The sequence below is a fragment of the Sander lucioperca genome, chromosome 19 (genome assembly GCF_008315115.2).
Source record: "Sander lucioperca isolate FBNREF2018 chromosome 19, SLUC_FBN_1.2, whole genome shotgun sequence".
Lineage (NCBI taxonomy): Eukaryota > Metazoa > Chordata > Actinopteri > Perciformes > Percidae > Sander > Sander lucioperca.
The window spans coordinates 14,665,165-14,693,077 of NC_050191.1; the positions used below are offsets into that span (position 1 = coordinate 14,665,165).

Below are 27,913 nucleotides of genomic sequence, written 5' to 3' on the forward strand. Positions count from 1 at the left end.
AAATCCTAAGTAATGAAACACACCATGTCTCAGTTCTATAGATGTAATGTTTGCAAACTTTAGATCAATATTACTGAGTCAGTTCTCTGACTAAAGAGTTAGTAAATTAGTTACATATGGAACTCTCATTTGGAGTTAAAATTTGAAGAGACCATGAGGGACAAAATGAGCTAAAATGCTGTTTGATAGTTGTTATACAAGTCTGAAAAATAAGATGATGCTAAACCAAGTAAAGCTGAAAACCCCGCTCAAGGTTCCTAACAGTGAGCATCATTTTAAAAGAAACAACTTCTAGTCTTGTACTGCAATTTTTATTTAATTTGCTCAAACAAATCAATATGTTAGCATGTAAGAAAAGACTAACTAACATGAGAACAGTATGGTACAATGCAGATGAGAAAAAAATAAATCTGGACTCTCGCTTCAGCCAAATGCATCAGTTCCCTCGGCAGAAAACTGGGTTGAAGGACAAAGATAAATGTTTCCATCAGCAATCTGACATCAGCGTGGAGCAGACATCACTACATATTTCTAAGCATGTAAAGAAAGCTGAGATGCAGAACACACACAGTCAGACTCATCTGGACTTCAGGTTTAGAAAAATCATGTCAGAGCGAAGCTCATCTTTAAACCCTTCCAGGCCTCATTTCTCAACGCTTGATTGTACTCCTGAGCTGTTAGAAAAGCAACCTCACAGCTGTATGGAAATAAATCACATGTATGGAAAAAACAAAGATCTTGGTGCAAAGACGTTTTCTTTGCGGGGAACAGTAGTACCAAGGTCAATAAATTCTCCCTTCAAATAAAAAACAAAGCCAAACTTAATAAAAACTGCATGAGATCATAATGACAGTCCCTAGATATTATTACTAGTCATCTTTATGTCTGTTTGACATAATAAATGCAACTTCGGAACAAGGCACAAACCACACAGCTTCACAAAGAGTTTGTCTTGATCAGAACATTTCACCTGCAATCACGTCCAAAGGATTGAATATAGAGACAGACATCTTATTCTCATCAAAATGATACAAAAATCAGAAAGGCGACTTTGTTGAGAGTGATTATGCTTAGTTGAATCCTTTGGTGAGGAAGCCACACTGTTGGCGACAGAGGCTATGTTATCAGAGCATGTTGGATTGCTCTGTGAGTTTGCTCTTAAAGTGCAGTGGATGTAAAAACTCAGGACAGGGAGCCTCATGGCTGGGTCAGGGTCTCCATTTAGAAAAGTGGATGAGAAGAGGAAACGACTTTATCGACAGAGAGAGAGCATGAAACAGAACTGACCGTAATTAACCCATTCATTTTTCTCATCACAGTATTTAACAAATTTGACCTAATCCAAAGCAAATGAGAGCATCTTTCTCAAATCTGTGACTTCTCATCTTCAAACATCCGAGCCCTTGAACATCGTCATATACATAGAACACAGCCACTGATTAACAAACCTTTGGCTCGCGGTAGCTGCTTCTCCCCATCATAATAAAGGGGCTCTCTGATCAGACAGTGAAAACAGTTGTATAATGTCTTCTGTGCTTCTTTAGAGGCTTTGTTGAGTCTGATAACATCATAGTTAGGGTTGGGCATCCTTTGGATTTTAACAATTCTGATTCCAATTCCGATTCTTCCTTTCGATTCCGGTTGTTATCGATTCCCAATTCCGATTCTTTGAGGGGTGGAGTTGAAACGGGTCACATGCCTATTTTCACAAATAAGAGGAAAGTTGTATTTTGATTAAATAGTGGTTAGCAGTTTTACTGAGCTTTTTTCAACGTAAAATAAAGCCACACTAGAGCGCTGCTTACTGTGCTCCAAGGCTGCAACACAACCTGGCCTGGCCGCTTCGGAAACCAAAACTTGCACGTTAAATTGGGAAGCGATGATTGGATTTGAAACCAAATCCTCTTAACGATTCCAAACGATTCCAATAAAGAAAAAACAATTCTACTGGAATCGTAATTTTTGAAACGATTCCAAGTAGGAATCGGCTCTCGATGCCCAATCCTAATCATAGTGATGTCATCAGGGTTTTCTCGGCCTAGGCTTGGAGACTACATGTTTAACATTCCAAAGTGAGAGTGTGGAGTTTGAAAGATGTCTACAATTATCAGGCAGGGAGCATCAAATGAAAAGATGCTATGGAGTTGAATTATGGGAATTGTAGGACTAAAAGTCAGGATATTTCAGCCATTGTTGATTCAATTGTTACCATTCTTTTTCAAAATAGGCCAATTGCAAGTCTCCCAACTTTACGGAAAGCAATCAACATGAAATGGGTGAACTGTGATGATAGCATGCACACTGTATTGCCTTGTGAGTTCTCAATTATGATGCATGGAACAGTCAAGATACCACACGCTGTAGATGCTAAGACATAAAGCATCATTTTACAACCGGTTCAAGATATCCTATCACCTTGGATTCCTTTGGAAAGTCAAAAGATTGTTGTCCTGTAGACCCCACGGCAAGAGACATATCCTCCTCAGAGTCTCACCAGGACAGACAGGACATTAGCTACAGCTCCAACATATCCCTCTCAGGTTGATTGTACTTTTAGTGAAACAAACTCAGCACTGAAGTGTTTTTAGAATAACGTGACAGTACGTTTATGTAACGATACAGTTTCTCATGTTAATGATTTGACATTGGCAGGAGAAAAGAAGATGAAACAGTAAGCACTAGAAATAGTAAATGGCACATTCATGTCCTCATATGGACACCATCTCTCACACATTTGGGTTGTCCTGTGCACCTTCCAAAAGGTTAAGTTTATAAATGCAGTAAAATAATAACACTTAGTAATAAAGGATAAAAAGACACAGTATCCTTGGAATACTTTATAGAAAATGAACCAAAAACAAAAAGGAGAGTATTGTGACAAAAAAAATGGTGATTTTCCATGAAATCATGTCTTACAGTGTTGCTCTGGTATTGTGTCCTGTCAGCCTTCAGGGTCACAGAATATCTGCGATAAAGTTGACGAAAAGTGGCGAGGTGTCCCACAGTAACATTGTCCAATGGGGACAGACAGACATGGAGACATGTTTGGTGGTGTTAGGACTGGGACAGGTGGGCCTTCAAATAGATGCTACACTTATTGCTTGTTATAAAACTTGTGACTGCTAATGTCATTCCGTGGCAGACTTGTGACCCTCAGCGTTTAGAGAAAACAACCATGCATGCAGAGTACCTAAATATGACAGAGACCCAGAGAGTCTTCAAACCAAAACGTACAGGAAGAAAAGTCAGTTCTAGCTACACGTCACGTCACCATGGTCAACTAGCTTGACAGGTATCAGCCAATCAGCGCTTTGCGTTGCCAGAGAAGGTTTGGTAGAGAGCTAGGACGGCTGCCGTGTGAATGGCAGCTGCCCTCCGTGTCCGTCCACCTGCCATTCAACAGCATGGACAAGACATGACGGGAGACAACAGCACTTGTGATTATGATTCCACAGACGAGAGAAGATTGGATTATTGAGCTACTTGATATGGCCGTAGATCTACACGGCAACAGACATGGTGGATAGATGCTTTTTTCTAAATAACTTTTTCTCTCCTTTGTACATATTCAGGTAAAATAGTATTTGAGGAAGACAAGCTTTACAGTGTCCTGCAGTGGTGGACTTCACCAGAGACTGTCAGTCCCCATACACACACACACTCACACGCACGCACGCACCCTACCCCTATGGCATTATGGGAAAAAAGTTGATATTTTCCATCCCCCATTCTTCCTGCCTCCAAACTCTCTTAATTAAACGTGCCTTTTCATTCATTTAAAATCACAAGAGTTCTGATTCTTAGCATCACCGTTGCTGTTCACTTATGCGCCAATGATTAATACAGAATCATAGAAGAGTTCAAGATTGTTTTGTGTTTCTTTTTCTTTCTTGTTGTTATAGGACAAGGAGAGAGAAATCTACTTTGCATAAAGACATTTGCTTCTGTTTCAGACACTGTCCTCCAGGATGCGATGCCCTCAGTGGGAGGGGGCGGGGGCAGCAGGCTCTCAGAGTTACAAGCCTCCCACCACCACCCTGTCCATTGTTGTTCTATCCAATAATGTCCTCTCTCAGTATTAATATGATTATTGTCATCATCACCGTTTGTTGATTTTATTTTCCGTTCTGTCATGTCTTAAATTGGCCGGGGATTTGTCCGTCGGGTCACGTGGATGTCGATGTTTTGAAGAGGGAGTTTGGTTCCTCTACGCCGTGCTGGACTTCCCCAGCTCCTCCCTGATTGCTGAGGACACAAAGACAAAGACAGACGCATCATGTGAGAATCACCCAGTTCAGAAGGCTGCATTTGGTGTAAAGTAAGGAACCAAAAACACAACTTAAGTCAAGTCAAGTCAAGTCATTTTATTTAAACGAACAACAGTTGACCCAAAGTGCTTTACAGGTAGAGCAGGGAAGGCAGAAACAGTATGCCTTAAAGATACATAATCAAATGTGCAAAGTTCCATGAATATAGTTAGGCAAAGGTAAAGTCAAATAATGTAACATAGAATAAAACAATGGAACAAAATTTGCAAATACAAAAAGATAAGAAAAAGTTGAGTTCAGTTCATAGCTCTGAATCTTTAAAAAAAAAAAAAAAAAGGAATTAAAGGGAGTTAAAAGCAAGAGAGTAAAAATACATCTTCAGGTTTGATTTAAAACTGGCAATTGTATTACAGGATTTGATATGGGGTGGGAGGGAATTCCAGTGTTTGGGGGCTTTTTGTTGGCCTACAGAAGCTACTTTGGTAGGTACAATATAGATATATAAAGACCCAATTTGTAACAAACTAGAATCGTACTTCCATTTATTCCTCATATTCAGGACCGGATCAAGCCTGGGTGTTCTCATATTCCTTTGTAAGTATAACTCCTGCTAGCATTGCTAAGTGCAACCTTATTTTTGAAAGGCATGTTTTGTTACTTTATACAAACTCCAGATCCCCACATTTTGGCTTAAGGTGCAACAGACAAGAAAAATAGTTCAGAACACTGGTTCACATTTCGGACTACCCATCCAAAAAGGGTGGAGCAGCATAGGGGCGCTCTGCCCACCTACAGTAGTGTCTGGTCGGGCTGCTGTGAATGCAGCCATTTGTCATCTGCAACAACATGAGTGCTACATACACTGATGCATGTGAACATTATTCACATTCTGAGGCATAACAATACAGTACCTTTGATATCAACCAATGTATTACTGTACATTTGTTAGAAGAGAGTATGTTTTTTTCCACATCCTGTCTTCAGCCAGCATTTCACTTTAAACAGAAGAAACCCCTGAAATACAAGTTATCTAAACAGACAAAAGTAAGAGTGTCTGCTGCATTGCCATTTGTAGTGTTTGGTGTATAGATTCACTGTTAGTGTGTGTGAAAAGAGAGCACAGGTTTCAATGACAATTACCATCAATGAGCTCTTCTTTTAGCTTTGACAGCTCCTTCCTCATCTCATCCAGAATGTCCTAAAAAATAAAGAAACAAAGTCACCTTTGCATACAAACGGGATAAATGTCAGACTCCACCTTCCACTCCGCTTGCACATTGCTAACACAGAGGCTTTAGGACTTAGTTAGGTGGAGGCACTGCCGACTGGCAAAGGGAAATTCTCTGTCTTCTTTACGAAGTAGCTAATCCCTGTTTGGTCCCTGTGTGGGACTCCCTGTGAGATTGTTTTCTAAGAATCTAAACTTAACTAACTTAAGTAGTTTTGGTGCCTAAACCTAACCAAACTGGGGCCATTTCACAACATTAACGACGTGTTTAAAATCGCGACCGTTACCTTCTCTGGATTAGATATGAAACTCTCCTGTGGGTCGTATTAGAAGGGGGGACAAACCACCGATATCAACTTATGGGTTGGATGACTTGTTGCTTTTGCCTCCAAACCCCTCTGAATAAGAAAGCAACCATGACAGTGAGTATAGTAAAGGGTTTGTGAGCAGTTGTGGGGACAGATAGGCCGGACTCAGAGAGACTCAGGACTTATCTAACAGGCTCATTGACTCAGGCCAGAGGGAGGAGCTGCCTTATAGCTGCACGCTAACGCCAATGGAAACCCTCGTGTCAGTGTAAACTATGCCTGAAATGAGCAATTTGACGGCACAATCACAATGAAATATCAATGGTTGACAAGCTAATTGATAATTAGAATACAGTCAGATTACCGTCACGCTTGCAAAACTTGAATTTTTACTTTGCAAATGATGGCCATTGTAGATCTGCTCAGTATTAGAAACAAACAGATAGTACCAGTCCCTGCAAATAGGAGGTTCAGGAAGAAACACTTCAAAATACATCCAATGGAATTAAATAAGAAAGCCAAACAGATGAAACATGAACGTATGTGAAATGTGGACGTAATTAAAGCAATTGTATTAAACCATTTAACACGTGAAAGTCTTATGAAATCCTTGTCAGTGACAGAGAGGTAGAACAGTGCACTGATACAGTATGAGTGGATCATCTCACTGACTCCAGTACAGCGTCAGTGGAAAGACTGTCTGACTTGTTCTAGTCAGAACAGACCTGTAGAGGAATACCGATCTGGTTGGGTCAGGGTCAGTCACATTTGTATCATGTGCTGTGATAAACTTACTTTTAAAATGTTGTATTTGTATTTGTGTTTTCCGAGGGACTGCAGATGTAAATTAGCCAAAGGCTACCTCTGGTACAATGCATCAAATGGTCACATTTATGTTTTAATTGCACATTGTCCCTTATAAATAAATTGAAAAAAAAAAAAAAAAAAAGCATCAAGTCTCTGAATGAATGTTAAAGTCGGTTCACCTACCTGTTTTAATCTGTCATAGTCAACAGCTTCTGTTGGCACACCGTTGGCACTTAAGGATGCAGTAGGTGTAGGAGTGGATTTAGGTCTGTGAGGAGAGACAAAGAACCCAAAGAAGCTCAGTGGAAAAGAACCAGAGATAGGAATGAGGTAGAGAAACAGGATGCTCAACTCTGGCTGCTACAGTATTATCATGTACAGTATATCAAATTTATACACATTTTGAATTCACTGTGATCACTCAAAGCGCAGCATCTTACTTACTAGCACCTAAAATAGAACATACATTAGACTGCAACTCATCTTACAGATGGAAAACAACTGAAACTGGAGTATCACTGGATAAATATCACTCAAACTGTGCATGTCTAATAAAAAAAAAAATTATAATAATTTCAACATTTTGTGCCATAAACTTGAAAATCAACTCTGATTCTCATAACACCCAGGGTTATTAGCTGTGGCATCTGACAGCAAAAACCTGTTGAATTTACTTCAGTTATTGTCATGTGCACACAAAAAGATGCTTAAACTTCCGTTTTGCCGAACCAAATCCTGGACATAGCATGCACACTTACCTAGACATGCATGTAAACACACACACACACACACACACACACACACACACACACACACACACACACACACACACACACGGGGCTCTCAACAATTTATAAAACTTAATAAGGAAAATGTTGTTCATTTCAAAATGTTCATCAAAGACATTTATTTTCAATTTGCATCTTTCATTGAAACTTGCTAGGTGCAACCTTTTTCTTCTCACATGTCTGAAGACAAGCGCTAAGCCAGCAGGATGCCAGCCACACTGAGAGGGGTCCTAGCTCTGTTCACACAGCAGCCAATCACTTTCAAGAGAGGAAGCATGACAGGAAGGAGAAGTGAAAGAAAAGGAAATGAGCTCTGCAGCGGGCCATTTAGTAGCTATGGGTTGGAAATACTGTTTCTAGTGTAAAGATGATTCACAGCTGCACAGTTTACACTCAGTCCAACAACCTAACTCTTACAATATTCAAACTGGGAAATAGGGGAATAATGCTTTAACAATTTAACAGTAGTAATCAAAAAAACAAACAACTTATTGTTCAAATCAACAAACAGTTAAATCAGGTCATGTGAGTGATTTATTTCACTATAAATGGTGTGAGGTTTATTAGATGTTCATTGAAGCATTGGATGAGATAATGTATGATTATGTTTCTATGTAGGTTAACTGTATGTTTATTGGGTGTTTATGTGCGATGTGTCACCATTTCGTTCTCTCGAATGCCCAAGATGAATTTCTCCTATAGGAGACAATAAAGGCTTATCTTATCTTTTCTTAAATTGCCATGAATGCTGCTTTTTTGATAATAATCATAAAATCTATAAAAACTAGTGTGAACTAGAGATCTTCTGACACCATTCTTTCCTTCCTGATACTAATTCTAATACCTGAACTTGAGATCCATTAACAGTGCATTTAACATATCTACTGCATATATTATTATTTTATCAGTTGTACACTACTAACCCTGTATGGTTGTGATATGATTGCTACCATTGTTGCACAGCCTGTCTCAGGTTAAACCCTTCTTGAAACATAATCAGATAAACAGAGAACTTTTTTTAATATCTAGTTAGACAGTCATAAGGAAAGAACAGAAATAAACTACCTCAAAGTAGATTTTCTTCAGGGCTAAATGACGTGGTATGAGATCGGTGCATAGACTCGCCGATACTGATACCAGTGTTTTAGGCATTATGGGATGCTTTTCAGGTACTGGTATCGGTATTGAAACAACTCTAATGAAAACATGTGCAGGGTTATAAGTTCATGTGCTTAACACATCTCTCTGTGGGTCACATATTAAAGTTCTAATAAGCGCTCATCTGCTCTCCTCTCTCGTGTGTGTGTGGATACGGGCTGGACTAGGAGGAGTTTTAAATACAATACAAGTCTCTCTCTCACACACACACACACACACACACACACACACACACACACACACACACACACACACACACACACACACACACACACACACACACACACACACACACACACCTCACACTGCAGAGCCTTATCTGAGAGGGCCTGCTGGATCTGTTCTGGCTCTACAATGATAACACTGTGCCAGGTCTCCTGTGCACTGGGCGGACTGTGTTCGTGTGTCTGATAGGACGGGTGTATAATGTGTGACACACACTTTTGGATTTCCCTGTTTTAAAGAACAAGGGCAGCAGGCAGAGCAGCATGCAAACACAAAGACTAGATCTCATAAGATATCAACCACAGGAACACATGATCCATTCCAAAGGTTTGATCCAAGCATTAGAAAATAAAACCACGTCCATCACAGCAAACCTGGCTTGTTCTGCACAAGCCTGCAGGGCCTTTTCTCTCTACCTGTTGGAGGAATCTGCTCCCATGGGATTTCTCCACGGAGCGTCTCGTCTGTGTGAGCAGCAGAGACACAGCTGAGTATCTATGTGACACCCCCCCAGCCTAATGAGTCATGGCTGATCAGAACACCCACTCAGCTTTGTTCTGAAGGTTTCTCTCTACTGAACCTTTAGCACTGTTTTAACTATACATATATGTTCTATATCTATGGTTGTAACCCTCAGTACACTCCAAAGCATCTATTACTGTCCTAACTAATTACTACAGTTGGATCTTGAAGTATTACTGAGCAGTTTCCAAATAATGTGTTTACTGGGGTAGAGAACTAGACAGTCCCAGTTAAGATGAATGCAGGGTCATATGTGTTTCATATAAGGCTAGATGTTAGCAGTGAAATGTACATGTGGTTGGAATTCATTCATCCAACATACAATCCAATCAGTAGCCTTGATAACTGCTTAGCTAAATGTGATACGCAGCTATTCCTCTTCATTGGCACACAGTCCCCTCCGCTTTCGTTGGGTGTCTGACGCACATCCAACGTGCACATGAAGGCAACATAAGCTTTAGTGATGTTAGCCAGTGCTGAGCGGCCCCAGCAGTGCATCATGCTAAAGCTAGCTGATGCTAATGTGTTTTAATATGCCCCTATGGTGGACGTTTAGTAGCATCGCTGCTAGCCATTCAGGTAGACAACACATGAATTCAAATGAATGAAACTTCTGAACCATTTTAGATGTAAAATGTACAGTAACATTACACAACAAATACAGAGAAAGGACATGTCCAACAGAGGAGTGGCGAGATGCTGTACCTTCCAATAACTGGAGATTTGCTACCATTCATGGTGTTTGTTCTTTCCCATGGCTTCCTGGGCATGTCTGCAGAAAAAGGAAACACATATGAAAACCAAACTTCTCTACCCATGTGACCGGATGTCCAATATCAAACAGCTGTGATGAAAGTGATTGCCATGGATCAGGAGGGTTCCCTCTGACACTCACCTGGTGTGCTACAGGCTGACACTTTAGGGGTTGTGTTGATCTCGGCCCCCTCCTCCTGTTGGACAGACAGACAAGGGTCAAATGTCAAACATGAGTTCCCCTCAGAGGGAGATCAGGGAGTTTCTACACAGACTGCATATCTTCAGCTGTGTTTATCAGTAACACAGATAGCAAATGTATCAAATGCTGTGAAATAATAAAGGGGTTACTAATTTCCATAATAACACCTCCCATGTATCTATACTTGCATCTTTTTTCATTGAGGTGTAGATTATAATTGTGCTACTAATGTCCCATGGCGGCGATGGTACACCTGTGTAGTGCAGGTGATTTGTGACAACCTATAACCCATACATTGACTTAGCCGTTGTTTTCTCTCTTTTAAAATCAGACGCTGATGCTGAAAATAAGTAAAAACCCGTTAGAAGTCTTACTCTGTAGTTTAGGCCAATTAAGTGACTACAAGTCAACACCTCATGCAGATGTTTGACATTAAAAGCCTTCCAGGAAAGGGAGGGATTTTGCTCCGTGAGCTGCTGGAAGACATTTAATAATTCTTTCATTGACGTTAGCTTACAGCTGATCAAAAAAACAGCCAAGTGGAAGTGACTGGAGACTGGTGAGTATGACATGTTGTACTGATGGGATAAAAAGATATGATAAAACACTATGATACATTAGAAATGAAGCCTGTTTTAAATGCAGGCCTGGTTTTCTCTGCAGATGTTAGGGTAGGTGAGAGTAGTGATTAGACTGTGTGTAATGTTTCACACTGTGGACAGGAATGTAGTGAATGTGGTATAGCCTGTACACTGAGGAAACCATGGCTGTTACTACACAAAGGAGTGTTTGTGTGATTCAACAGTGAGCCGTGAGTAAGGATATTTTAGACCTAAATAAACAAAATGTAGCCAGGACAGAAGCTGGTACTTACTGATCTCTGGTCAGGTTCAGGTGACGAGCCCTTCTCTGCAATTCTTCTCCTGTGAGATATAAAGTCCAGATACAATTAAACTCAAGTTGCATAAAAGTACTTTTCTAAAGGAATTCAAAGAGCCCATCAGGCACATGGCGTTTGGCATATATATGTATACATATTCTCGTCTTGTTGTTTTTCTACTCAGCATAAATGCTGGCTGTTCATTCTGACATTTAGAGCACATTGCTTGATTGCTTGATACATTGATTGTTTTGGGTACCTTTTATTATTTGAATCTGCTATTCCTGACATCCAGTGAATACACATGGAATGTAGCCGTATGATGGGCCCTAAGGTAAGGACCAATGGGATCTAATGGGAATCTAATGTCACCACAATATAAATCAATACAATTCAGATTAAAATAAGGAAACCAAAAAATGTTATATCAAATTATGAAAGTATATGAAACAAGATCTGGATTTCATCAGAAACCGTACGGCTGCCTTCCCAGAGCCTCAGGTGATTGGCTGCAGGGTGCTGCGGTGGGGGAAGTGTCACCATTTGTGTGATGTCCTGCTGTGTTCTTTAACCCACCCCAATCTAGACTTTATATTTCACAGTTATTGACAGCGTTGAACTGTCTGAATGAAGTCGGTTCTTCTTCTGCAAAAATGTAAACTGAAATGATTTGAGTCCATGTTCATGTTTTATTTTCTTTCTTGTAGGTTTCTCTGGCCTGGTAGTGTAGTCTCTGGTCAGTTAGGGTTCTCCTTGAAGATTTGAGTTTTTATTAAGGTTCAATTACCAACATTATTTTCCACTGCTTATTAATGTTTAGGTTTGTGTTTAACCCTGATCTGGACTGGTTGTAGCTCCATCTGCTGGGATTAATGTGCTAGTTGTGGATGACTAACTCCACCTGTGCTGTACATAACTAAACCCACCTGTGTGAGGAGTATTGGTTGTAGTATTAAACCTACCTGTGTGAGGAGTATTGGTTGTAGTATTAAACCCACCTGTGTGAGGAGTACTGGTTGTAGTACTAAACCCACCTGTGTGAGGAGTACTGGTTGTAGTATTAAACCCACCTGTGTGAGGAGTATTGGTTGTAGTATTAAACCCACCTGTGTGAGGAGTACTGGTTGTAGTATTAAACCCACCTGTGTGAGGAGTATTGGTTGTAGTATTAAACCCACCTGTGTGAGGAGTATTGGTTGTAGTACTAAACCCACCTGTGTGAGGAGTATTGGTTGTAGTACTAAACCCACCTGTGTGAGGAGTATTGGTTGTAGTACTAAACCCACCTGTGTGAGGAGTATTGGTTGTAGTATTAAACCCACCTGTGTGAGGAGTATTGGTTGTAATTGACATACGCTCAACTGAAATGATTTGAGTCCATGTTCATGTTTTATTTTCTTTCTTGTAGGTTTCTCTGGCCTGGTAGTGTAGTCTCTGGTCAGTTAGGGTTCTCCTTGAAGATTTGAGTTTTTATTAAGGTTCAATTACCAACATTATTTTCCACTGCTTATTAATGTTTAGGTTTGTGTTTAACCCTGATCTGGACTGGTTGTAGCTCCATCTGCTGGGATTAATGTGCTAGTTGTGGATGACTAACTCCACCTGTGCTGTACATAACTAAACCCACCTGTGTGAGGAGTATTGGTTGTAGTATTAAACCTACCTGTGTGAGGAGTATTGGTTGTAGTATTAAACCCACCTGTGTGAGGAGTATTGGTTGTAGTACTAAACCCACCTGTGTGAGGAGTACTGGTTGTAGTATTAAACCCACCTGTGTGAGGAGTACTGGTTGTAGTATTAAACCCACCTGTGTGAGGAGTACTGGTTGTAGTATTAAACCCACCTGTGTGAGGAGTACTGGTTGCAGTATTAAACCCACCTGTGTGAGGAGTATTGGTTGTAGTACTAAACCCACCTGTGTGAGGAGTATTGGTTGTAGTACTAAACCCACCTGTGTGAGGAGTACTGGTTGCATACGCGGAGTTTGCGGGGGGGGCAGGGGGAGCACTGCCCCCCCTGGCGGCTGAAGGGGGTAATTGCATTGTTTCATGGCATGACCAGATATTTTATAAATATTTTAAATAACATAAAACAACTAAATGGTGGTAGGTAATACATCTGATTTCATATAGGCCTACTGCTTTAGTAAAAAATAATAAATTTTTTCAGAGCTCTGGCTCTCACCTGAGACCTGTCGACACATATGCAGGACGCAAAAAACTAAAATTACTGTTGCACTAGTCTGGACATCTTACCGTGCCAACGTTGTAGTAAAGGTTTCCTAAATGCCATGTATATAAATTTGCTGTCAACTTCCTAATTGATTGCGTGTTTTGTGTAGATTTGGACTTTTATACGTTTTTATTCCACATTGTTTAAACGGCGAAGTGGATCTCCTGATCGCTGTGGATTACTTTTTTTTTTTCGTGTCATTGGATTACGGCAAAATACGGATCTTTTTTCTTAACGTGTCTTAACCTTTTATGGTGTGACTGCTCTTGGTTTCTGCGTTTGGAGATCATCTCAACAGAATGTAGGTCCAACACTGATTGTTCACGGTTACATTTTAGTTGAATTTAAGTGTCGGGGCAGTTTGCCACCGTCTGTCTATTGCATTCCAAGACAGCCGTGCTGCGATTGGATTTCATAAGGGCGAGTTGTTAAATTGTTACAATGTAATTTAAAATCTTCTTTAAAAATAAACATATGTTTATTTAGCATGTTTGTTTTGTCCATATGTGCTCGTGCTGTGTTCCCCAAGTGGTAGACCAGGTCTCAGCTTCTACAATGAGTTTGTTTTTGTTTTTTTTTGCCCCCCCTGGCTCAAATGTCAAACTCCACTTATGACTGGTTGTAGTATTAAACCCACCTGTGTGAGGAGTACTGGTTGTAGTATTAAACCCACCTGTGTGAGGAGTACTGGTTGTAGTACTAAACCCACCTGTGTGAGGAGTATTGGTTGTAGTACTAAACCCACCTGTGTGAGGAGTATTGGTTGTAGTATTAAACCCACCTGTGTGAGGAGTACTGGTTGTAGTATTAAACCCACCTGTGTGAGGAGTATTGGTTGTAGTATTAAACCCACCTGTGTGAGGAGTACTGGTTGTAGTATTAAACCCACCTGTGTGAGGAGTATTGGTTGTAGTATTAAACCCACCTGTGTGAGGAGTACTGGTTGTAGTATTAAACCCACCTGTGTGAGGAGTACTGGTTGTAGTATTAAACCCACCTGTGTGAGGAGTATTGGTTGTAGTATTAAACCCACCTGTGTGAGGAGTACTGGTTGTAGTATTAAACCCACCTGTGTGAGGAGTACTGGTTGTAGTACTAAACCCACCTGTGTGAGGAGTACTGGTTGTAGTATTAAACCCACCTGTGTGAGGAGTACTGGTTGTAGTATTAAACCCACCTGTGTGAGGAGTACTGGTTGTAGTATTAAACCCACCTGTGTGAGGAGTATTGGTTGTAGTATTAAACCCACCTGTGTGAGGAGTATTGGTTGTAGTACTAAACCCACCTGTGTGAGGAGTATTGGTTGTAGTACTAAACCCACCTGTGTGAGGAGTATTGGTTGTAGTACTAAACCCACCTGTGTGAGGAGTATTGGTTGTAGTATTAAACCCACCTGTGTGAGGAGTATTGGTTGTAATTGACATACGCTGAGGAAGGGCGCTGCCCGAAACATCTGTTGTGTGGCAATAAACTCAGATTGGAGTGCTGTCCTAGTAGCTTTATTTATGACTGACTGAATGTGCCATATGTGTACGTTCTGAGCTTGATAGATAGATAGATAGATAGATAGATAGATAGATAGATAGATTTGATCTATAATTAAGCTAATAATATGTGACAATGGGACTCTACCTTCTGGCCAATAGGGCACTCATCTCCTCCATAAGCCCCCCTCCTCCAGGCAGAAGGCCGTTGCCTCTGGCTTCAGATTTGGCCCCCGCGGCCCCTCCAGCCCCCAACATGGCTGCTGCCAGAGCAGCCCCTGCATCGTCACTCTGAAGGGATACAAGCAACACCTCTTTACATTCACACAGAAGTATCAACCTGGTACTGAACTGAAATCATATGATTGGTCTTTTTTATTTTCATCCTATATCAGAAAATCCATAAATATACAAAAAAAACACTGTATGTGTTATTTCATTATACACACAAGCAGACGTGCAGTGTCTGAAGTGCCTCCTCTGAGTCTGATGTCACAGATGGTGACTGTGTGTGTGTGTGTGTGTGTGTGTGTGTGTGTGTGTGTGTGTGTGTGTGTGTGCGCGCACGCATGCCGGCGTGTGTGTGATGATTATGAAGATAATGTGTGAGGGCTGTGTGTGCACATGCAGCTAATAATGTGTAATAATTTGTTTATGTACTATAGCTTGTATGGTACAGATATGAAGAGCTATGTGAGTATAGACATGCGTTGTCAAGCCTTCCATTGATCAGACAACCAATCAGGCGCTCACCCTTGGCACTTTGCGCAGTTTGGCTCCGGCGAGGGCGGCAGCCAGTCCTGAGACGGGACGCTCCTCGGCAGGGCAGAAGAGTCCGGCGGGAAGGGGAGGTGCCGGGGGAGGGAGGGGGACTCCAGGAGGAGGGGGGGGACATGGGGGAGGAGGGGGGGTCCCGCCTGGAGTCAGTGTAGGAGGGAGTGGAGGAGGTGGGGGAGGGGGAGGGTGGCCGGCTGGGGTGGAGGGGATGGAGGTCACAGTGGAGCTGGGTGGCAGGGGTGGAGGTGGGGGAGGGGTGGGGGTGGTCAACCCTGGGGTCTGCACCAAGTCTGTTGGGGGAAGGGGACAAAAGGTGGGGGATGGGCGAAGATGGAAAATGAAGTTCAAACTGTCACTTGTTAGGAAAGCATCACAGAGTCATTCAGTTTTGGTCTGCCCCCTCCCTCCCTGCAATCTTCTGCTTAGTCTGGATGGATGGCAGTTCATTTACTGGATAATCGCTGGATAAACGTTCCAGCGGATGCCCCTCAAAACTCAGTTTGTTTTGTGAAACAACAACAACCTTGTAGCTAGCAAGCTGCACGCTGAAAATGTCAAGTTTAGAAGAAGATGTGGACGGTGTAACAAGGCAGACCTGCTTGGTTCTTTCAGGGAATGATTGTAAAGATTTACTAAGAATATGTTTAGATCATTTCCTCTCTAACTGGGAGGTTTTGGGACTGATTGGTGGGATTGCTGTGGACGAAGTACACACAGAGATACACTGGTAAGAGATAATGAGGGTTAACCGTATCAGCTCATTTGAAGTAGCTATGAGGAACTTTGAATTGTTTCTGAAACTGTTTAGTTTTTCATCTGCCACCGACGCTGCGTCCAGAGCTCAGCCTCGCCCAAGACCATTGTGAGTGGTTTAAAGAAATGCAAACAACACAGAGCGTTTCTTTCTCCTATCCCAGAATGCATCTGTGGTGAAGCCAGCCTTACTCCACAGTGCTGTAGAGACAGAGCTGGCTATGAGAGACTATCTTCTTGTACTGTATACTTATAGCAGTGGAAGATTGTCATACATGACAAACCTGCTAAAACAATCTTCTTTAACAGGTTACACCATTGTCATTGAATCTGTGGTGCAATAATGAACATGGAATACAACATCATGCCATATCATATCACAGCACATTGTATTTGATCAACATGCAGCATTAGTGACAGGGTCCATAGATCAAACAGGACTGGGCAACACGACAAATGTGGTTAGTTACACATGGTTATTGTACTGAAAATAGATACCAGTATATTAAAACTCAACACTATCTGGAAGGAATACATTCTAATAAATGGAGCAGAGACATTGAGAGACACACACACATACACACACAGTGCAGTCGTATTAATCCTAATTCATAGATACCTAAAAAGGATTTATAGAAGAACATTTATAATCTGATAAATATAAGTTTTGTTCCCTTCAAACTAATTAACCAGATGTTTACTAAAGTTATTATAATAATGAAATATAATTACGTTGCTCTCAGCTCTCATCACAGACCTCGATTCATGATCAATAATCTATGGTGGAATGTGAACATGCTGAGCTGTGATCAATATTAAAGGGGGACCTCTGAGGTCAGAGGTGAGTAGAACAGCTCCCGAGGCCAATCAGAGAAAGGGAGAAAGGTCACTGGAGCACAGCTATGTGTTAGACTGAACCAGGAACTCAGTGAATAATTCTAGTGAAATGTTGTTTTTTTTTTCCAAATAAATATCAAATAGACAGACGTGCCATGCTGTAAGACCAAACATGTTTCATATGCAATGAAGAGTCGTCAGACAAATGGACGTACATGCAGTTTATGAAATCAGCCAGGCCTGAGCAACAGCCACTTCATCCCACAACCATCAGTGAGCAGCTGTTTTAATGAACAGTTGAGGAGAAGTGTGGTTACAGCAGCCAGGGCCGACATGTTCCTCCTCTGACACCATTAGCCTGTGTTATGGGACTCACTTTGTGCTGTGGCCCGCTCAGTAGCAAGCTAACAGTGTTCACTAGCCCCCGTGTTAGTGTGTGAGTCAGAAAGCAGTGAGACGAAGAGGGGACAAAGCCAGTGAGACAGAGAGACAAGAGTGTGGACTGGAGGCCTTACCCTGGGGCGGGGGTTGACAGGAGGAGCCCCCCTCTGGGCCTGTAGCTGTGTCCGGCTCCCCCGGCCCCGACAGGCCCAGGCCCACGTGGAGGGAGAGGTGCTCAGTAGAGGCAGAGGCGGCGGCAGCAGCAGCAGCAGGGGGCGCTGTGGAGGGAGAGGGCACACCAGGAGCCTGGGATGAGGAGGGGAAAGACGAGACGAAGGAGGAAGACGGAGGGGGAGCTTTGGGGGAGGGGAGAGGGGGCGGGGTAGGTGGGGGAGGCGGGGTGGGGCAGGCGTTGCCGATAGGGGTGTGGCTGTGCAAGATGGTCACGGGAGAAGGTGCAGGGAACATGGGTGGGCCGTTGGGGGCCGGAGAGGGGGGCTTCTGGGTGAGAGGGGAAGGTGCTGCAATGGGGATGAGCGGCCGCGGACCAGCAGCCTTCCCTGGGGGACTGCTTATCATGACAGGGGGTGAGGGGGGCAGGGGAGTGAAGTTGCTCGCTGACCACACCACAGACTTGGGTGGAGGAGGTGGGGCAGGGGCGGGGGCCAGAGCAGTAGGCGGGGCTTGGGGGAAGGCTTGCTGTCGCCTCGGGACAGTGGCGTAGTGAGGCAGGACTGGGTGGAAGGCAGAACCAAGAGAGGTGGCGAATCTGGAGGCCGAATGCCTTAGAGGCGGGGTTGGCGGCGTGGTGGAGGAGGGTGAGGGCGTCCCGGGGGCTGGGTAGGTAGGCATGGATGGGGATACAGGTGTGGAGGACGTCCTGCTGTACTCCTGAGGCGTGGGAGTGTACAGGGTGCTTTCGAAGGCTAAATGTACGCCACGCGATTGGACAAGCCAAGGACAAGACAGGACAGTAGGGAAGGAGTGACGGACGGAAGGAAGGAAAGAAGCAGCCGTCATGCACACAGAAGGGAAAGACAGCAGGTCAGGAAAGAGAGAAGGAAGTAGGGAGGGAGGAAAAAAGAGAAGGGGGCAGATGAAGCAGGAAAAAACAGCACAGAGCTATACAAAGTCTTATTCCAGGCTGTGTGTACTTTGTTGGGCTGAAGTGATGCGTCTACGTTAGTGGACAGGTGTTAGCACTGTGGACAGAGCCAGAGACACGCGAGACAAGAGAGGACAACACAGCATAGATGCTTTAGTGTAGACCTAGAGTCCCATTAGACTAAAGGCAAACACACCGGGCACATACAGTCATGTGAACAAATTAGGACACCCATGCTAAAGTTGACTAAAAAGAGGAATAAAAAAATTTTTTCTTTAGGAAATTGATCTTAATGCCTTAATTAAAAAAATGAGGAAAAATCCAATCTTTAAGGACACCCATTTTCTTTGTGAATGATTAATGTATCGTAAATAAATAAATGTTCTTCCTTAAAATACAGGGGGCATAAGTAAGTACACCCCTATGTTAAATTCCCATAGAGGCAGGCAGACTTTTATTTTTAAAGGTCAGTTATTTCATGGATCCAGGATACTATGCATCCTGATAAAGTTCCCTTGGTCCCCACATCATCACATACCCTTCACCATACCCCCACATCATCACATCCCCTTCACCATACCCCCACATCATCACATACCCTTCACCATACCCCCACATCATCACATCCCCTTCACCATACCCCCACATCATCACATACCCTTCACCGTACCCCCCACATCATCACATACCCTTCACCATACCCCCACATCATCACATACCCTTCACCATACCCCCACATCATCACATCCCCTTCACCATACCCCCACATCATCACATACCCTTCACCATACCCCCACATCATCACATACCCTTCACCATACCCCCACATCATCACATACCCTTCACCATACCCCCACATCATCACATACCCTTCACCATACCCCCACATCATCACATACCCTTCACCATACCCCCACATCATCACATACCCTTCACCGTACCCCCCACCTCATCACATACCCTTCACCATACCCCCACATCATCACATACCCTTCACCGTACCCCCCACATCATCACATACCCTTCACCTAGAGATAGAGAGATAGAGTTTGGCATGGTTTTATTTCAGTTAGCCTAATAGCTGGTCTGATTTGCATTGAGAGATGATCTTATGAAAAGTACCCCATGCCAATCTCTAGGTATGGTGAAGGGTATGTGAAGATGTGGAGCTATTTTAATTCCAAAGGCCAAGGGAACTTTATCAGGATGCATAGTATCCTGGATCCATGAAATAACTGGCCTTTAAAAATAAAAATCTCTATGGGAATTTAACAGGGGTGTACTTACTTATGCCCCCTGTAATTTTAATTAAGGCATTAAGATCACTTTCCAAAAGATGTTTTTTTTATTCCTCTTTTTAGTCAACTTTAGCATGGGTGTCCTAATTTTTTCACATGACTGTATGGGAAAATAATGTCATTGGGATTTTTTTCCTGATCTTCCTCTATCTTCTTCCTTATCCTTGTTCATCTCCTCTTGGTCAGTAACAGTACTGTAACAAATCACACAAACTAAAGTGCACACCGACGACGGCTCTACCACTCTTGTTGTAAACATGTTGTTAACTGGTCTTGCTTCAGCTTCCAGACTGTGGTTGGGACATTGATGCTCGCTTCAGGGCTAACCCCCTTCACTTCACAGGACACAGGACTTTACTGGGTTTTAATGAGCTGCAGCGTTTATTCAGAGACAAACTGAAATCTACACTATACATTTACTACCACACTGAAATAACTCAACATCTTCATTTTGTCTCAGGACATTTTACAGGTAGAGGGTGTTCTTGACGTAGGCTTCTCTATCTATAAAGTGTCCTGAGATAACTTCTGTTAGGATTTGACACTATAAATAAAATTTAACTGAAATTTGTGAGAGGATTAGGGCTGTAGTCAACCATAGATCTTGATCAACCAAAATTCTACCAACTCTTCAACCAATCGATTGGTTGATGGGGAAAAAATACATCTTCACGTTATCTCTAGATCAGTGGTTCTCAACCGGTGGGGCCCGCCCCCCTGGGGGGGCGCAGACACTCTCCTGGGGGGGCGCGAGTAGGCTACAGGATGGGAGAAAAAAAAAAAATCACGTAATGTAACTACACGTCGCGGCGACGCACACTGTTCGGTCGTGGCTGGGTAGCGTTGCATTTCCTCCCCGACTCATTTCCTGGTTCTCCTCCTCTATAACAACATGAGATCAAGGAGAGGGTTAACTTCTCCTGCTCCAGATTTCCCACCGTGGTCAGAAAGAACAGAGGAGACACTTTGTTTCTCTCACTATGACTCTAGAGTCGGTACTCGCTCTAAAGCTAAACGCTGTCACTCTCACCCTTCTCCCTCTACCACACACACACACACACACACACACACACACACACACACACACACACACACACACACACACACACACACACGCTGGCTCACGCACACACCAGTGCACAAGTATAAACATCAGGACACTTTTGTAGGCTACGGAGAAAGCTCTGTGTGGAGCCTCCGCACTGTAAAATAAATCATCCTCCTGGCGACTTTTTTGTTAAAAGCGACTAGCGACAAATCTAGCAACTTTAACTGGTGTTATAGGAGACTTTTGTGGTGTTTGGAGACTCGAAAGCACGTATCACTCTGCAGTTATGTGCTCAACGAGCAGCGGGTGCTGCCGTGAGCCCCTCCCCTGTCCAAAAGCCCTCACAGGCGATCAGTCTCTCAGTAGCTTCGCGCAGCAGTCCCAGCCTGCAGTCAGAGCAGAGAGGAGACACACACCACTCCGTGTCCAGGCTGCACACACGCACACATCGTTACATCATCTCAACTTTATTGAAAACACAATTAATCCACATCCAAATTATTTCAAAACCAAACAAAATGGAGAGATTTCTAGTGAGGACCAACAAGGTAACCGACGCACCACCAGCTGCAAAAAAGCTTCTAAGGTACGATGAATGAATGTAATGAACCAGCTTTGGGGGGGCCCAGCTTGCAAAAGGTTGAGAACCCCTGCTCTAGATTAACTAAATCATCTACAGAGCTACAAACATGAGGTGGGCGCGAGGAGGCAGTGAGCGTGTATTTTGCACTGAGCGCTGCATGTTTTTTATTTTTTTATTATTTATTTATTTATTTATTTGATTGGGACAGTGCTTGGGACAATACATGCATGTAAACATGCCGGATTGTAGCCAAGGGCTACTTTCCATCTGTAGTCCCACGGGCTAAGATCACAGGTCACAGAACATTGCATAATAAAATTTACATCTACAGTAAGTACATCGTTTATCAATAAATTAACAAAAGCCCTATATACAATATTCACATATGACTTAAAAATTCATTCAACTTCAAAAATACATATACACATTACAAAATAAAGAAATTCAGAAAAAGATACAACATACCCACTAATGTGTGCAACTTTGGTTTGCCCATAGCCATTTTTTCAACTGAACTTTAAACGAGCTATATGTAGGGCATTCTCTCAACGTTAGAGGAAGACTATTCCACAGGTCCCCACCTCGGACAGACAGAACCGTCTGACTGAAGGTGGTACGCCTGTGGGGTATTATCAGGTCTCCTCTAGTAGAGGCTTGAGTGGTCCTCTGCAAATTTTCTTTAGATTTGATAAAGTCCTTCAATGGTGGAGAAGCGAGGGAATGTAGAACCTTGTATATCAAACAGGCCATTTTCAAATTGATCATGTTTCGAAAATCCAATAGTCTATGTTTTTTTATAACATGACAATAGTGGTGGGATAGCAGTAAGTGTTTTTAATGCTTTTTTATAGAGACTTTCCATGGTTGCAAGTGTTGTGGGGCAAGCAAGAGACCAGGTAGTCAAGCAATAGTCAAAATGAGAAATAATCATTGAATAAAAATATGTTTTAGCAACATCCATGGTTAAATTATTTCGAATATGTCGGAAATATTGAAGATTAAATTTGACTACCTGTGCTACTTTTTTTACATGACTTTTGAAACAAAGTGTTGGATCAAGGACTACCCGACGTCACGGTTACTTCGAGCTGGCGTTTTGAGAAGTACATGCACACAGTTTTTCTGGTGTTCAACATGAGGCATGAATCCTTGAGCCAGTCCTGCACATAGAATAGGGCATCTGTGAGATCAGCTCAGTTTCTGTTCAGTGATATTGAAGAATGTTCAACTTTGGATAAAAGGCTGCGCTCGTCACTGTCACTTTTTACCCACAGTGGAGGAAGGGCAGGACAAGACCAACTGTCGCATCCTAGATGTACAATAACGGAGGAAAAGGAATACTGCTGGTCTGTTAATATACATATGTCCTCTCTCCCTGCGTGCATCAGCCTTCCCTTCATCCAGAGCGAATTACTCCACCTTGTGCCCACATTTTTACTTCCACGGATATTCCATATCATAGCAACCAAACACTTTGGTGGCACTAGGCCTTATGAATGTAAGACCAAGTAACACCTAATGCATCCCCTGACTTCAGCTCCACCATGACGCTCACACTGGTGATTTTGGGTGTCCTAAAGTTGTTGATCACTTGACCTTCTCCAACATTTTATTTTATTTTTTTTTTTTTTACAATACTTTGGTTTATGACCAAAAACATCAGCCTCAGCTGTACTTTGTGTTCAGTGCTAATTAGCACATGTTAGCATGCTACCAGGCTAAACTAGGATTGCGAACCTGGTGAGCAGCTTAACTTCATCATGTTAACATGCTGACAGTAGCAATTAGCTCGAAGCTTGGCTGTACACACTTAGTATCATTATATATGACTCCAGGTCAGGTGACGTGTCTTGTCATGTGACGGTACAGTGGGCAGCTGTGGGGGGGTCACCAGGGTCAGGTTCTCACCATAGATAATTAATTTCATAACTAAAGAGCTTCATAAAGCAGTGTGTCATGTCATTTAAATCCCTCCTCTGTTTCATCATGTGTCTATCCTTGTTTGTTTGTGTGCTGCTGTAGCGCTGAGCGTAGCCGCCCGTGGAGCAAGGCGCTGCCACATGTCTTCTGTGTGTATGAGGATGATGTAAACTTGCTAATCATGTTCACATCTGCTCCACTTCCCTTTACCAGTGATGTCATTCTACCCTTTTCTCTAGTCCTTAGGCCTCCTGCACGCTGGCTGCGTGGCGGCTGCGTGGCGTTTTCTCTGTCTTTCCACACCAGAAAGGTGTCTGATGCAGCGCTGCTGCTGCTAGCCTTGTCTGGACACATGGATGTTTCCCATAAACATAAATATATACTGATTTGATTACAGCAAAGACAACGTCGGCATTATTGATGGCTAAATAGGGTACAGAATATTTGGTTCTGTATTGACAGGTGCAATATTTGAAAATCAATAATTATTTTTTTTTTTTTTTTAATGACATTTATATCTTCATTTATGTCAAATCCTCAAGATTTTCAAACAATTTATTAAATGTATTTGTGTCAAAATGACATATAAACATCTTTTCCTATTCTATGTTGCCTGGAAACGCTTCCAACACGCTTGTGTGTCGCGTGAAAAATAGGCGTCAGTTCTATTTCTAGCATGCACACGTTTTCGTCACGCAGGCAGTGTATTTTTGTTCAGGGTTGATACTACAGTATTTAGTATATTAGTATATTAGCATACACTATATACTAATTCATTAATTAATTAATGCTTGCTCTTGGGTGGAATTGTTGGGTCCCTGTAAATTATAGAGTCAGGTTTAGACCTACTTTATCTGTAAAGCATCCTAAGATAACTCCTGTTAGGATTTGACGCTATAAATAACATTTAATGGAACCAAATTAATTACTGCATTGGACAATAAGCTACAACACTGACATAATATTAATGTTTCTGTCTCAAACTTTATGTTGTAGGGTTTATTCAATCAGCTGCTTCAAGTCACAGGCGTCTGACCAGGAATATGAGCAGGAACACATTCACGTGAACAACAGCTGAGCAGCAGTCAGCTGACAGATAATGTCTACAGCTCATTTATCCTCTCCAACTGGAGTCAATGCTCATCCCCACTTCCACACCACTACACACACAATCTCTCTCTTGCATCTATTTTTCATTAACCCAGATTTGTTCTTCACGCTTTACTTCTTCCTGTGCCAACTTCCCCCGCTCTACACCTCCACACTGACTATCTCTTCCTGCGTCACTCATCGTCTGCTCCTTTCACTTAACTTTGACCTTTCCCATACTTCTTCATCATTCCTTTCATCCTCTCTGTAGCTCTGGGCAGGTCATGTGACTATGAGGCCATAGCTTTGCTCTGCTCCCCAACAACTAACACACAATCACAACGCAGTGATTACACGCAGATCTGGACACGTGCACACATGCACACACATGAGAAGACAACAGAGCCACACTGCAGCCAAGCTTCTCGGCACCAAACCAACGTCAACATAAAAACAGTAGCTCCACCTCAAAACATCGAAATAAAAGAAAGAATAGACAGCTGCATGTTCTTTACACACACACACACACACACACACACACACACAAACAAACACAAACACACATCCCCTGGGGGTCTTGATCTATCACAGCTCCACTTTAGAATCTGTGTGTGTGTGTGTGTGTGTGTGTGTGTGTGTGTGTGTGTGTGTGTGTGTGTCGGTGTGAAATGTCAGAAGTTATGTGTGTGTGACTGGTGCAAGATGTTTCAAAAATAATGCACTCAACCCTAAACTCACGTGCAAAGACTAGCACGCCCCAGTGATTAGCAATCTGTTGTTAGCGCCTGTGCAGCCCATGGGCAGAGGAGCAGAGTGTGAGCCATACTGTAGCTTAGCACCGACAGTGGAAGCTAACCGTTCTAGCACTGAGGCAGAGAGCTGCTCTTATTGGAAAGCATGTTCATCTAGACTGAACATATTACAGCTCAACATTTAGATCATATTAAAGTTCAACTGGCCGTGTCCCAACTCCACACTACATATTGAATCCAACCAGGGTCTGAGCACGTACACTTCACACTGAAGACACAGAATGAAATATATACTCACAACACTAATCCTGCAAATTAAAAATCGCTTGATTTTGTGTTTTGAAGGCAAAACAGTACTAAGACTGATAGATACTAATTAATGAACTGATGTATAATACAGTTAGGATACCATTTGGGGAATGGGGACACAACTCACTCCAGAGTCAGCTTCACACAAAGATTATTACTTTAGAGTAAGTTAGAAAAAAACGTAGAAACTACCTCCATTCATAAAGCTCCCTATTCAAACATTTGGCTTGCAGCATTTTCTTTGCATAAGAATGCTCTGCTGTGTTTCAATCAATTGTTCAGAGTAGCACAAGAACATGTTCATGTTTTAACATATCATTAATCAGCAAAACTCTGCACATTCCTTTCGTCCAATAGTGTCAGAGACTCAAAATGTGTGTGTGTGTGTGTGTGTGTGTGTGTGTGTGTGTGTGTGTGTGTGTGTGTGTGTGTGTGAGAGTGCATCACTCACCGGCGTTGGAGATGCGTCTCCCTCTCTCCCAGTCCTGCTGCTCTCTGTCCAACTGCTCCTGCTGCTCCCTGTCAGCCTTCTCCAGCAGCTCCCGCTCGCTGCGCTCCTGCTGCTCCAGGCGCTCCCGCTCAGCCTGCGCCTCACGCTCCTGACGTTCCTGTTCCTGACGTTCACGCTCCTGACGCTCGCGCTCCAGCATCTCTCGCTCCAGGCGCTCCTTCTCCTGACGCTCTCGCTCCTGATGCTCCCGCTCCATCTCCTTCTGCCTCTGCAGCTCCTGAAGCTGCCTGGAGGAGGAGACAGGAGAGGAGAGGAGAGGAGAGGAGAGGAGAGAGAGGAGAGGAGAGGTGCGGAGAGGAGAGGAGAGGAGAGGAGAGGAGACGAGACAGGAGAGGAGAGGAGAGAGAGGAGAGGAGACAGGAGAGGAGAGGAGAGGAGAGGAGAGGAGACAGGAGAGGAAAGGAGATGAGAGAGAGGAGAGGAGAGAAGAGAAGAGAAGAGAAGAGGAGATGAGAGAAGAGGAGAGGAGACGAGACGAGACGAGACGAGACGAGACGAGACAGGAGAGGAGAGAAGAGAAGAGAAGAGAAGAGAAGAGAAGAGAAGAGAAGAGGAGAGGAGAGGAGAGGAGACGAGACGAGACGAGACGAGACGAGACGAGACGAGACGAGACGAGACGAGACAGGAGAGGAGAGGAGAGGAGAGAGAGGAGAGGAGACAGGAGAGGAGAGGAGAGGAGAGGAGAGGAGAGGAGAGGAGAGGAGAGGAGAGGAGAGGAGACAGGAGAGGAGAGGAGAGAGAGGAGAGGAGAGAAGAGAAGAGAAGAGGAGATAGAGAGATAGAGAGAGAGATAGAGACAAAGGAGAGGAGAGGAGAGGAAGATAGAGAGATAGGAGTAGGAGTAGGAAGAGGAGAGAAGAGATAAGAGAGAAGAGAAGGAGAGAGAGGAGAGGAGAGAGAGGAGAGGAGAGAGACGATTAGATAGATAGGAGAGAAGAGAGAGTATAGGAGAGAGAGAAGAGAATGCAGAGAGAGGAGGAGAGATAGATAGGGAGAGAGAGATGAGAGAAGGAGAGTAGATAGAGACGAGAGAGGAGGAGGTAGAGGAGAGAGGTAGAGGAGAGGAGGGAAGAGAGAGGAATGAGGATGAGTATAGGAAAGGAGAGGAGAGGAGAGCGAGATAGAGGAGAGAAGAGGATAGGAGAGTATTATGTATAATTCATTATTTAAACAAAAAACAAAATTTCAAGTCATCGCGGGAGAAATATATTAATAATGATGATCTATATATGAGACCCTCATTATAGTGTATCTTAAGGATTTAAATATATAGATATGAAGTCTCAATAGACTATTAATTATATTATATTAAGACATAGCAGTATATATATTATATTATATTATTTATATTATACATTATATTAGAATTATAGTCTACCATTATATTATATTATAGTTAGAGGATATTAATTATATTATTCCTAATTATAATATCATTTATAATAGAATATCAATTAGATATATATATATATTTATATTCATATTATATATATATTCTATGATATACGATATTATCGTATATACATCTTATAAGTGTATATTTATAAATAGTATATATAGTAGTATTATATAAGATATATGTTTATTATTTATTATATTATATAATATTATGATTATATCTGATTCTCTTATATGAAGATTTATATTATTTTTACGGGCTATGTTGCATTAGACCCATTAATATTATATTATAGT

The 27,913-nt window shown here is 42.6% G+C and overlaps 1 protein-coding gene across 7 annotated transcripts in view; it reads right to left on the reverse strand.

Annotated features, from left to right (window-relative positions):
- Window positions 1-2,824: 2,824 nt before the first annotated feature.
- enah (ENAH actin regulator) overlaps window positions 2,825-27,913 on the reverse strand; it is a 117,137-nt gene continuing 92,048 nt past the window's right edge. For 4 of the 7 annotated variants that reach the window (XM_035995680.1, XM_035995679.1, XM_031321095.2 and 1 more), the window contains 10 exons: window positions 26,159-26,445; window positions 17,738-18,529; window positions 15,609-15,922; window positions 15,004-15,146; window positions 11,134-11,182; window positions 10,200-10,254; window positions 10,010-10,076; window positions 6,795-6,879; window positions 5,409-5,466; window positions 2,825-4,245 (listed from right to left, as the gene is read on the reverse strand). In XM_035995680.1, coding sequence (XP_035851573.1) covers window positions 4,208-4,245; window positions 5,409-5,466; window positions 6,795-6,879; window positions 10,010-10,076; window positions 10,200-10,254; window positions 11,134-11,182; window positions 15,004-15,146; window positions 15,609-15,922; window positions 17,738-18,529; window positions 26,159-26,445 — 1,888 coding nt within the window. In that variant the 3' untranslated portion in view covers window positions 2,825-4,207. Of the gene's footprint in view, window positions 4,246-5,408; window positions 5,467-5,771; window positions 6,595-6,753; window positions 6,880-10,009; window positions 10,077-10,199; window positions 10,255-11,133; window positions 11,183-15,003; window positions 15,147-15,608; window positions 15,923-17,737; window positions 18,530-26,158; window positions 26,446-27,913 lie in introns of those variants that run through there. The other 3 variants (XM_035995682.1, XM_035995683.1, XM_035995678.1) reach the window with 3 other exon arrangements.